This window comes from Mustela putorius, unplaced genomic scaffold, assembly GCF_011764305.1.
Source record: "Mustela putorius furo isolate JIRA1106 unplaced genomic scaffold, ASM1176430v1.1 tig00000910_pilon_pilon_pilon, whole genome shotgun sequence".
Classification (NCBI taxonomy): Eukaryota; Metazoa; Chordata; class Mammalia; order Carnivora; family Mustelidae; genus Mustela; species Mustela putorius.
The window spans coordinates 209,890-223,507 of NW_025421513.1; the positions used below are offsets into that span (position 1 = coordinate 209,890).

The 13,618-nt window shown below is 34.3% G+C and overlaps 1 protein-coding gene across 10 annotated transcripts in view; it reads right to left on the bottom strand.

The window, feature by feature from the left end:
- Window positions 1-13,618, bottom strand: part of LOC123393631 (lysine-specific demethylase 6A-like) — a 190,104-nt gene that overhangs the window by 15,651 nt on the left and 160,835 nt on the right. For 6 of the 10 annotated variants that reach the window (XR_006608467.1, XM_045086224.1, XM_045086226.1 and 3 more), the window contains 3 exons: window positions 8,764-8,878; window positions 5,806-5,993; window positions 4,703-4,844 (listed from right to left, as the gene is read on the bottom strand). Coding sequence is in view for 9 of the 10 variants with exons in the window: in XM_045086224.1 (XP_044942159.1) it covers window positions 4,703-4,844; window positions 5,806-5,993; window positions 8,764-8,878 (445 nt within the window). In the remaining variant the exon portion in view is untranslated. Of the gene's footprint in view, window positions 1-4,702; window positions 4,845-5,805; window positions 5,994-8,763; window positions 8,879-13,618 lie in introns of those variants that run through there. The other 4 variants (XM_045086227.1, XM_045086229.1, XM_045086228.1 and 1 more) reach the window with 3 other exon arrangements.

The window sequence follows — 13,618 nt, forward strand, 5'->3', positions numbered from 1 at the left end:
AATATAAATTGAAATGAGCTTTAAAATGGTGAATATACAGCAATAAAAGTAATGGAAAAACTCAAGCACACATCTAAATTCAACAGCAGAAGAAATGGCTATCAATAATAACTGTGTCACCCTATGTTTAAAGTAGTTATTCACTAGTTATCTCTACAAGAGTAACTTCAGGATGTATCAAAGTGAAAAGCCACACTGCTGTGGATAAATTTAAAAAATACCTAGAAGTCATATGTGACATAACTCAAAAAGTAATTCAAGACTGTTTATTAATGGAAATTAATAAATTTAGTGTCTGTTTAGTAATGGAAAAAGTAATGCAAGACTGTTTATTAAGCATCACGATATACAGACACAGAACACACACACGAGGAAACCCTAATACAGGTCACAACCAGGTTAAATTAATAATCTACTTGACAGGGTCAAATTTGACAGGTAAAATAGGGTCCTATTTGACAGGGTCCAAGATTTAATGTGTATATATTGTGGTATGTAATCTTCAGCAATGATGTATACAATATTATACAGTAAAACTGAACTTACAGGAAAAGAGTACATTGTCCTCTTTATTTCTCTAACAATATATTCCCATTGCTCACTTCTCTGTTTTTTTTCCTGTTGTTTTCCTCTCCAGACAATCACAAACTACTAGACAGAATATTTTTTTCCTCTGACTGCTCTCTTAAGCTCTGTATTTCCATTAGCTTCTTCCAAAATCCGCATCCTGCTGATCAATCTTGCTAATTCCCCTCCAATTAAGTGATGTATCAGTTACAAACAAATTCTTTCATATTTTGTGTAAAATGCTAACTCTGCCTCCAACTATACAGGTAACCTAGGAATACTGTAGTAAGTAATCTCTGTTAAGCACTTACAATAGAACTAAGCTTAGAATACAGCCTACCAAACTTACCTAATATAGGACATCTAGAACCCATGACATGAAAATCCAAAGGGATACTTTACACTTTCTTTTCCTACATCAACTTTTACACTCATTTTTACACTTTATCTTTGTCTTTCACATAAGCTACCTTCCCTCCAAAAACAGTATGTCTCCCTGAAACCTGTCAAGATTCTGTAGTATCTAAAAGATGTACTGTTATGTTTTTATTTAAGATACCTAGATCTATCCATCTATTTTTCTTTTAATCAAGTAAGCTCTAATATTAAGCATGGGATTCCAACTCACGACCCCATGATCAACAAGTGCATACTCAATGACTGAGCCAACTAGGCACCCCTCACTGGGTATTATTTTTATTGAGGGATAGCTGACATAATTGTAATATGTTTTAATCTACATCTTTCAATCCATGCACTAGTATATTTACATACAACAATCTTTTACCCTCCTGCCTCTCTTATCTCTACCTAACTCCCTACTGGAAAAATATACAAAGAAAGGAATTTGTACAGTGTTCATAAACCACTAGGGCTTACCCCAGGTCTTCCATTCAGTCAGTATTTGAATATTGATGAAATGAAAGCTATACATGTATGCCTCTTTGGCTGACAGAAGTACATTTTCAATAAGAGTGCCAATTAAACATCAGACAAAATTATATGTAGAATTCTGAAATTATAATGAATGATCAACCTTCAAAATTATTCCACAGTCTGGGGCGCCTGGGTGGCTCAGTGGGCTAAGCCTCTGCCTTCAGATCAGATCATGATCTTATTAGGGTCCTGATATTGAGTCCCGCATTGGGCTCTCTGCTCAGCAGGGAGCCTGCTTCCTACCCTCTACCCCCACACTTCTCTGCCTACATGTGCTCTCTCTTTCTAATAAATAACTAACTAAATAAAAATCTTTAAAAAAATATTCCACAGTTTATAAGCACATACTTTACGAAAAGTCTAGTATATAGTATATAAGCACAACCATCCAAAACTTCCAGCACAAATGGAACACAGGTAAATAAGGAGATTCACTTAAGTTAAAAAAAAAAATGTGTATGGAAAATAAGGATGAAAACGGTCTTCAATAATTTAAGTGGAAGACAACCTAAATTTATATATTCAAATTCAATATTAAGACTCCTGCCACAACTCAGACCATGCAATTTAAACTGCCACCAATGGGGCGCCTGGGTGGCTCAGTTGGTTAAGCCTCTGCCTTCAGCTCAGGTCAGGGTCCCAGGGTTCTGGGATCAAGTCCCACATTGGGTTCTCTGCTCACAGGGGAGCCTGCTTCCCCCTCTCTGCCCACCTGTGATCTCTCCATTAAATAAATAAATAAAATCTTTTAAACAAACAAACAAACTTCCACCACAGAAAATGGGAACATCGACTATCATGAAGTCTTGCTATCCCTCATTTGAAATACTGAGACAAACTGGAATGGGTCTAAAAAGTTACTGAGGGTAGTTTTTAAGTTAATGAAGAACAGTTAAGAACAACAAAGATGATGATCTTTTCATGATTCCTTTTTTCTTCTTATCCTACAAGCCAATCTGTGTGTAAGCCCTTCAGTTCTAGTTTCACAACTTTTTGTAGAGTGATCCCTCTCCACTTCTACTGCTACAAATCAGTCTATAATTTAATATCTGATCATTTATGTGAACTCACTACCACAACTATTCCCTTCCTAATTCTACCACAGTTCTACTGGCTTTTCTATTTGTAAGTGTATCAAAGTTGTTCTGATGTAAGCCTTTCATATCTTCGGTAGGCCTGATATATTCTACTCTACTCCCAGGTCTTCTCATGGTTATCTCCTTTTCATTATTCAGGTCCAGGTGAGAAATCACACCCTTAGAAGTCACTTAAGCAAAAGCAGCATTATCTACCCCATAAACAAAAAATAACTGTCCTCTTTTATTTTACTTACATTATTTAATGGTACTTTATTTACATGGTTCAAAATCTGCCTGTCTGGCTCCTTTAAAATTTAAACCACATCAACTCCCAAGATTCTCTCTAACATACTATCTATCCTCATTGTCAGCAACAGTGTCTGGCATAAACTCTGCAGTTCTCAAACACAAGTGATTCATTTTAGATAAACCCTAAAAACAAAAAAATCTTAAGACACTGGGAAAAAATAGTTCATTTTGGACCAGCCAGCGGATATTTTCAAGAAACAGACTTGAAGTAATGACCTTGATAGAGAAATTGAAAAATGACCACTTTGTGTAGATTTTTTTTTTTTAAGATTTTATTTATTTATTTGACAGAGAGAGATCACAAGTAGACAGAGAGGCAGGCAGAGAGAGAGGAAAGCAGGCTCCCCGCCGAACAGAGAGCCCGATTCGGGACTCGATCCCGGGACCCTGAGATCCTGACCTGAGCCGGAGGCAGTGCCTTAACCCACTGAGCCACCCAGGCACCCCTTGTGTAGATTTTTAATAGCAATTACTACATGAGTTTTGACTAAATGCTCTTTCAAATGTTTCTAAATTAAATTTCAAATATATACCAAAAAGTGAATGGCCCCTGAATATGCCAGTGAATAGGCATATTACCGCGACCTCAGCTTTGTGAATAGACTTATTAGAATAAAATTTTCAATAGAGAATTGAAATTGTTCATAATAAACCAGCACTGATTTTGTTTTATTTTATTTTTAAGATTTTATTCATTTATTTGACATACAGAGATCACAGGTAGGCAGAAAGGCAGGCAGAGAGAGAGGAAGGGAAGCAGGCTCACTGCCAAGCAGAGCGCCTGATGTGGGCCTCCATCCCAGGACCCTGGATCATGACCTGAGGCAAAGGCAGAGGCTTTAACCCACTGAGCCACCCAGGCGCCCTGTAAACCAGCACTCACTTTAAAGACACTGGCCTAACAGATTTGAAAGACATGCTAAATCTTCCTCTCTTGTTTTGTTTGTTTATATATAAATAATCTTTTATATATGTTGTATATATAAATGCTATATATATAATTCATATATGTGTGTATATGGATACACACACATATACATATATATGCCCTGAAAACAAATAAATAACAATGAAAAAAAAAGCAGCGTAATTATTATAATCTATAATATTTCATATTTCTCTGAATAGAAGGATTTTTCATTTGTGATAGTGATGCAGAGAAGGAAAGAAAAGCATATACACTACAATTTAGAGAAATACAGGAAGTGGCAGGGTCTAAAAATATGTTACTACAAATAAATGTGTGAAACAAATGGAATGGAAACCAGGTTAATAAATGAGAAATTACTATAATGTATGTACTCAAATTGGTAATCTATTAATTTTGTAAGCTAATTTATTAGCTTCTTAAGTTTTAGAAGCTAAAAAGGAGATGATTTAGATAGGAAAGCCAGAAAATTCAACCTTTTTTGTTAAATCACTATTATAAATTTAATTTATTTATTGGACTTTTATTTCAAAATCACATGCTCACTCTATCTTGCTACAGGCAGACTTTCAATATTAAAAGTAAAGTAGTCTTGGAAATCATTCTGGTGAGAGAGCAAGGGAAAGAACAGATTCTAACTTTAATGGTATTGAATCATGTATATATGCCTTTATTCCTCTCTGTATCATAATAATTATAGTCTGTAAATGAAGAAAATACTTTTTAACATGTGATTTCTCTTTTGTCAAGACTTCTAGACCATCTTATCACTTGATGTTAACTGACATAGTAATTTGGGGGGGAAATATCGATTAGTTAACATTTCCACCACATTCCCCACACCCCACAAAAACAGGGACTATAGTGATTTGTAAACACTTACTTAATCATTTCAAAAAGCTTGGGATCTGAGACTTTGATATTTCGTGCCATATTCCAAGAAAGATGCACCATGGGTACTACTGACTTCACACTTTGCAATCTGTTCCATTCATACCGTTCCACTGCCAATTTATACTGACAGGCTAGGAGAAAACAAAGTTTTTTTAAGTTATACAGCTACCCCAACTTACAAAAGGTATGAAGATAATTATTACCACCTAACATCAATTCTAAAAAAGAATAATTTAATAGTTTAAAAATAGTTATCATGTAGGGGCACTTAGCTGGCTCAGTCAGAAGAGCATGCGACTCTTGATCTCAGGGTTGGGAGTTCAAGCACCCCCGAATTAAAAAATTTTAAAAATATTTATCATGCAAACAGCATTTAATAGTACTATGAGGCTCATTTTACATCTTGTTTCATCCTTTCAAATCTTTACTGATTTGAATTCTCATTTTCTAAATAAGGAAATTAAGCCCTGAGGGGTTAAAATATTTGCCCTAAGTTAAAAAATTAACAAAGGTACAGCTAATCAAGTCTTTCTGACTCCAAAAGCTCAGTTCTTTACCTTACATATATTAAACAAAGTTTAATAATTGACAAGGCTGACTATTCCTATAATATGCCAGATTTTCCATAAAAGCCACACAAAACACTGTGATATATCCAAAGTATATACACCAAGTCTACAAAAGCATACATGTGTTAGCTGTCCAAATACTTGTTGTTAGATATTCATTTATTAACTTGAATGCACTATCTATACAAGTAAGACTTTTCCAAGGAGACAAGGTTTTCCAAAATCCAGTGAACTATTTTCTAACAGAATACCACCAATTAGAAATAATCCTTTCGGGACATCTGGGTGGCTCAGTTGGTTGGGCCGCTGCCTTCAGCTCAGGTCATGATCCCAGCGTCCTGGGATCGGGTCCCACATCGGGCGCCCTGCTCAGCAGGGAGCCTGCTTCTCCCTCTTGCCTCTGCCTGCCACTCGGTCTGCCTGTGCTCACTCTCTCTCTGACAAATGAATAAATAAATAAAATCTTTAAAAAAAAGTAATAATCCTTTCAAATGTAAAATCTATTAATGGATCATTAAAATACCTGTAAGTGGACCAACATTCCAAGCAATATTGTTGCACCAGCCAACAGCCTGAACCCAATGCACAGTGCCTGCATTTATCCAGACCAAATCTCCAGGTCTTTGAATAAATCTATATACAGGGACATTCGCTTCATACAGATCTTCAAGGTTGGGCCACCAAGAGCTCATCAGGAAATTCAAATTATTTCTGGGGGAGGGGTAGGTGGGAAGGAATAAATAACAATGAATTAACTTTTTTAAAAAATGTCTCATAAAAGATGGGGCAACAATTTCCAAATGTTAAAAGATACTTTATGTATTTCATTAAAAGTTACTAGCACTGTAAAAAGAACTACATGTTTCAAAAGTTGAGACTTGTAAATATTAAGGGGTAATCCTGAAAAAAATACTAATAGCACATGATTATGTAGAATAATTCAAAGATCTATCTATACTATATGCTTAAATTCTTTTCAGAAGTCCAAAAGTCAAAGATTCAACTACACTTAAATAGACTAATTTTTAATTCTTTTTCTGATCTATCCTTTCTTTCTGAATTACCTCTTAATTTCAAGGAATCTCTAAAAAGAAAATTGAGAGTAGGGATTATAAGAACCCACTTAACTTCTGAGCCAGAAGCACTGTGGCAAGTATAAAAACAAAAACTTTCCCCTCAATTCCCATTGATGTAAAGTCCTTTTTCTTCACATGAATCACCACCAACAGCAGCAATACAGAGACCAAACTGTCGAATTTTTATTATAAAATTGTGACTTATTATTTTTTTCCATCACAATTATGAAATAATTTAAGGTAACTACAATACCAATTCTTTTCTGTAAGAATTCAGTTATAGGTACTTCAATTATTTAATTTTCTCAAGAGAAAACTCAAATCATAGAATTATTCCTTTATGAAGGTTAAAGAAAAGCATTTGCCCTACTTCTGTTTTGTTTTTTTCTTAACAAAAATGATAATGGCTGTCTTAGAATTGTGCACATGGAACCTGTCTCTCTTCCTTTTTTCTCCTAAAATGAAAGGACTTTTCTAGTGGTAAGTCTAGCAGATACTGAAAAATGAACTGCTGAAAATTGTGTTTTCTGTAAACTCTGCAATGTTGTCAGAAAAATATGAAGAGGACCTGGGGCAGTGGGTCAGGAGGAGGGAGGGAGAGAAAAGAAGAAAGTAAAAAGTTACAATCATGGTATAAACCTTATTTTACCCATACACTGATAACATTAAAGTGGAGAAGACATCATACAAAAAAGGGGGGAAAAGCCAACTAAGGCAAGCAGATTATTTGTTTTCCTCAAAAGTTTAAAAACAGTGGTTGATTTAAAGATTTTAAGTAGAGTCCTGAAATAAATATAAAAGTTTTAAATATTTGAAGCTACATTCTGGAGGCGCCTGAATGGCTCAGCCACTGAGTGTCTGTGTTTGGCTCAGATCATGATCCCGGGGTCCTAGGATAGAGCCCCACACTGGGCTCCCTGCTCTGCAGGAAGACTGCTTCTCCGTCTCCAGCTCCCTCTGCTTGTGTTCCCTCTCTTGCTCTCTTTGTCAAATAAATAAAATCTCAAAAAAAAAAAAAAAAAAAAAAGAAAGAAAGAAAGAAAGAAAAGCAGCTATATTTGGTTCTTTGCAAAATAAACTTTATAGAAAACCTGAGATGATAAGTATGATTCTTCAACTTAAGATGAATTACTCTAACTTGATTATTACTCCATATATTTTCTATCTTTGACCAAAATATACCCATACTATTTTAAAGAAGTTAAACCCTGAAAACTGTTCCCACTCAATATTAAGAATATTTATACTGTACATGGAACAGTTATGATACACCCCCTTATAACCTTAAAAAATAGTTCTTAGGGCACTTGGGTTGCACAGTCAGTTAAGCACCTGTCTCCTGATTTTAGCTCAGGTCATGATCTCAGGGTTGGGAGTTCAAACTCAACATCAGGCTCCACCCGCTCAGTGTGGAGTTTGCTCAAGATTCTTTTCTCCCATTCCTTCTACACCTCCCCCAACTCAATTATGTGAATGTGTGCGTGTCCATGCTCCCTCTAAAATAAATAAGCAAGATCTTAAAAAAATAAACAGTTCTTAAACACACAAGAAACTTCCCAACAGACCCTTCCTATAACGTACTTAAGTTACCAGTTTTTTGGAATAAACGTTCAGAGAAGAGAGTATTACACTATTTTCCTGATAAATTTTAAATATTTAGAAATCTGACCTTTTCTTAACATGAGAAAAATTATACATAAGAGAATAAAAAATGATCATACCTTGCCAGCAAGAAAACTAAATTGTTTAAATTACCATCACACTTTTTACTAAATCAAATATACTGAGTTTAAAGGCCCCCCAAAATTGATATATAAAATGCATACTGATTTTAAAGGTCACAGATGTTAATAATTATTAGAATTTCACCCAATTTTTTATATTTCATAAACATATCATTTACCAGTATCATAATCAACTCTTAAAATAGCAGGGAATTCACCTGCCTCTGAACATTATCATTTTAGGCTCATTGTTAGAGACATACATCCTTGAATTACTAGCAAGGCATGAGGACGGTTCATTTTTGAATTCTTACCATTTCTAATTTCATTTATAATTAAATCATATTTTTCTGTAAAGCACATCTGAAAAGAATGTGCATTCACACTCATCAATTTTTAAAGCTAACTTAAAAAAAATTCCTTAACTCCCTGTCTTTTGAATTCATACCTGTTACTGTATGAACTGGTTTCATAGCATTTTTCATTTAGTGTTATTCCACATAACACAGAGAAAAAAAGATTTCAAATAATACCATTTAAAATAAAATTTCTGGATTAAAAGATAAAAATAAAAAAGTAAAATAAAATTCCTGGATAATTGGAAATTTAGTGTCATACTTTGCCCTTATAATAAATGTCTTCTTAAAATTATTTGAAAACAAAATCTTTTCAGAAACCTACTTTTCACAAAAGTCATTCAGAACACCCCAATAATCTTCAGGAACAACAAACCATTCACAATCACCTGGACCAATATTTATGTTAACAGAACAGAAGTTGTTGTTTTCTTGGTGACCTGAAAAGAAAAAGGGAAAACAAAAGTTATTATTATAGTATAAATTCAATGGGAGAAAATGTGCCTTTAAACCACTGGGTTGTTTTTTTTTTAAAGATTTTATTTATTTATTTGATAGAGAGAAATCACAAGTAGATGGAGAGGCAGACAGAGAGAGAGAGGGGAAGCAGGCTCGCTGCTGAGCAGAGAGCCCGATGCGGGACTCGACCCCAGGACCCTGAGAGATCATGACCTGAGCCGAAGGCAGCGGCTTAACCCACTGAGCCACCCAGGTGCCCCATCACTGGGTTGTTTTAAGAGTGAAAAATATGCTTATAAATCAGAGGACAGCATAAGATAAGCAATTAATATTACTAACTGTCATTATTTCTACTTCCTCCTCCATAAAATACTTTGAATTCTTAGAGTATCAAAGAATTAAAGAAGAGGGAGGGTTTTTTCAAAATGTAATTTGGTTGCCTAACAACCTGTTGCTCCTCTACAGCTCTTATAAATCCCAATTTGATGTTGACACATTAATTATAAATGCTTCTATCCACAAGTAGGTAGATATTATCCTGGCATAGAGTTTTAAATTTGAGATTTGAGGACATCATGATAGATTTACTTAAAAAACAAAAACATCTTTGTAATAAAGGATCTGATCATGTCAGAATGTAAATTGTTATAGTAAGGTACCTTTTCTATGTATGTTGGAACAGAAACAAAATCATTACCAAGTAAACAGCAATTTTAAACAGTGTTTCTTTGGAATTATACCAGCAAAATAAAATATACTAAACAAAATTTCCTCTAAGAAATTTCACAGGATTATTATAAAGGATGCTGTTAAAGAACTAATGCTATAGAGGGGCTCCTGGCTGGCTCAGTGGGTTAAGCCTGAGCCTTTGGCTTAGGTCATGATCTCAGGGTCCTTGGGTCAGGGCCTGCATTGGGCTCTTTGCTTGCTGGGGAGCCTGCTTCTCTCCCCTCTCTGCCTATCTGTAATCTCTGTCAAATAAATAAATCTTAAACAAAACAAAACAAAACAAAAAAACCTAACGCTATACAAATATATTAGAATCCTCAAGCACTTTTAGGCACAACGACAAATAAGTGATCTATTAGGTTTTGTTCTCCCACAAATATTCTGAAGAAAGATATTTTTCATTTCCTTTGTTTTTCATTACATTTACTTTTATATCCAAAACTGGATATAAACCCTAACCAACTCAGTCTAATTCTTTCTTTCTTTCTATCTATCTATCTATTTCAAAAAACCCTTTGCCATATGAAATTCTTGCTTAGTATTACAAAAGTATTAATGATGACGAGGATAAACACTCTAAAGTCTTCTCTCATTAACTACAACTCTCCTTATCTCAACTTTAACACTACTAGTGATAACTACCACGTAAGTGACTTTACAGTAATGGCCTGGGAATATAAACATTCCACTCAACGAGTTCCATTAACATCAAAATCCCTGATAAGAGTAAATATGGATAATCTCAAAGGAGACCCTGAGTCTGCATTTCTTCAAAAAGATTTTCAGATCTGGGGTGCCTGGGTGGCTCAGTGGGTTAAAGACTCTGCCTTCAGCTCAGGTCATGATCCCAGGGTCCTGGGATGGAGCCCCATATCGGAGCCCCTGCTCTGCAGGAAGCCTGTTCCTCCTCTTTCTGCCTGCTTCTCTGCCTATTTGTGATCTGTCTGTCCAATAAATAAATAAAAAACCTTAAAAAAAAAAAGAGAAAAAATTTTCAGATTTTAATAAGAAAAGTCGCAAAACCTAACTCATTTAAAAATAAGCAACAATCTACTTGAAACAAACTATATGGCTAATATATAGTGAAAATGTAAAGAAGCAAGCACTCTGTCAAACTATAACTGAAACAAGTAATAAAAATGAAAACAGAACGGTGCCTGCATGGCTCAGTCGTCTGCCTTCAGCTCAGGTCATGATCTCAGGCTCCAGGGATTGAGCTCTGCCAATCAGGCTTCCTGCTCAGGGTAGAGCCTGTTTCTTTCTTTCCCTCTGACTGCCACTTTGCCTACTCGTGCTCTCTATCAAATAAATAATATTTATTTATTAAATATTAATGAATTTTAATCATTAATTAAATAATTAATTATTTAATTAATTTATTTAATTTAATTTAAATGATAATTTAAATTAATTATTTAATTATTTTATTAAATAGCAGTAGAAGAGGTTTATACATAGGCTATATAGGCATCAGTACATATATAGAACCAGGTTATTTGCTGCTCCTATATGTGTTTATGGATAGTTGTCAGAACTCATAGATTGTTAAATATTTGCATTATGATATGTAACATGACCTATGTTAATACATAGGAAACAAAGATAATTTGTGCTGGGTGAAAATTTTAAGATTTTTAAGATTTTAAATCATGGAATGGCAAACTACTGCCCATGGCTGAAACATGTGTTCTTGTTTAGAACTTTCATGGAACACAAACACACTGGTTTATGTTTGGTCTATTAGTGTTTTCATTCAACAAATTACAATCAAGCAGCTGTAACAAAAATATTACAGATTAGCATTAGTTCTCACTCCTGGTTGGTAAAACATTGTATTAAGGCAGCTATAATTCATCCGCATTTCAGCTGATAAACTTATCACCATATATCAATATTTTATCTGAAAAAAGACCAGTGCATATCCATCATGTTAAAGTAAGATAAATGAACTTCATGCGGTAGTGCAAATAATTTTCTCCATTTCACAGTATAAGTATTGTATTTAATATACAAGAATATTCTTGCTGTGCAAAAAAGATTATTGTATACTGAAACTACAAAAGTGTTCATTACAATGTAGCCATCTTACAGAAAAACAATGGACAAAAAAATTAGAAAAGTTAAAATGCAGTATCTCATCATTATACCTCTTTTCAAAAATTAAACAAATAGGAGGAGGAAAAGATAAAAAAAAAAGATTGAGACTGAAATCAAAGTCAGTGTCTGGTCAAGCAAAAAAAGTGATAACCAGGCCATGAGTTAATAAAACTGTATTTCACTTCAGTGAATAAAATCACTGTATCTGGAGAAAATGAAATGAAATGGTTCCAGACTATTAAGTGTTTTTTTTTTTTTTGAGAACAGCTACTCAGTGAGGATGTTGAGAGCAATACAAATAGTTAATTATAATAAGAAGGTAAATAATTTTAGGCAGTTTTTCTTGTTCCTTAACAGGTCAACAGATTTTGCTAATTTTTATTTGCTAATTCTTATTTTAACTAATTGAGGAATTAAGACCAAATGTTAAGTGACTGAAGGGTTAGTCTTTATAGGACAAACTACAGTGAGAATATTTTCAAAAAAGTTGGAAAACGTTAAGTTAAATACTGCTAGAATGGAATCCATTAGAATGTATTACAACTGATTTGGAGAAACTGTGTGAATTTGCATGGACATACTAGAGAAGTTTGTTAAAACATTAAGTGATTAATGCCTATGGCTATTCACAATATTACTGACTGGTAGATATTTGATTATGTACCATTCTTGGAGGTTTCACTAATATTAGCTCTCTTGAGTTTTTGTCAGAAACAGAAGCTGACCCATGATTTGGCAATAGTGAAATTATAATTTTTAGACCATCAGAGTTGAAACTCAACACTTCTGCTTGAGAGCAACTGTCAGTTATGGTTAGTGAATGAATACTGACAGATAATAAAAATTTTGTTACAGTTTTCAAAACAATTTTTTTTTAAGATTTTATTTATTTATTTATTTGACAGAGAGAGAGAGAGAGAGAGAGAGATCACAAGTAGACAGCAGGCAGAGAGAGAGAGAGCTGAGCAGAGAGCCCACTGCGGGTCTTGATTCCAGGACCCTGAGATCATGACCTGAGCCGAAAGTAGAGGCTTAACTCACTTAGCCACCCAGGCGCCCCTTCAAAAAAATTCTTTACATAGTCCTAAAATTACAGAGCAAAACTTAAATTACATCAAGTCATTTGCAAAACAGTATTTTTGGAATCACGAGTACTAGCAAGCTGTTTTCTATACTTTCTGTGTTTTTAAAAACTGAAGAAGCCAGACATCTATTCCCTCCAATATCTGCAGCATATATTTTTCAAGCTCAAACTACAAATCTAATACCATGTTTCAAATCTCAATCAATGCAGAGTAGGAAACCTTTCCATATTATAAAAGCCACTGCAAATGAGAACATTCCAAATGCAAACTGCATAGGATTAATCTGCAAAACAATGAGACATAAAAATATCAAGTAAAAGAACTAAATTTGATAAATGCTTTCCAACCAATTATGCTCAAAAAAAAAAAAGGGTTGTAGATTGACAGTAGTATTTGATAGTGCATACTTGTGTGAAAAGACATTTTTAAAGATGAAATACATAGATCTCATTGTAGAACAGCTTTCATAGAGGCACATCTGTAGCTGACTCTCATAGGAATGCTAACCCCAAACCCCAATGAAGTGAAATTTATTCTCCCATGAGAAGGAAAAACTGTACTAAATTATTTTGTATTTTGACCTTCATCAATAAGAAGTAATATAAATATTTTTTCCATTATATGAGTATCTACAAAATATCTTCAATTTTACATTGCAGCTTATAGAACCTAAAACACTTAAAATCACCATGAAGAAGTTTGACTGGCGCCTTCATTAGAAAATTTCTAAATGGGGTGCCTGGGTGGCTCAGTGGGTTAAGCTGCTGCCTTCGGCTTGGGTCATGATCTCAGGGTCCTGGGATCGAGCCC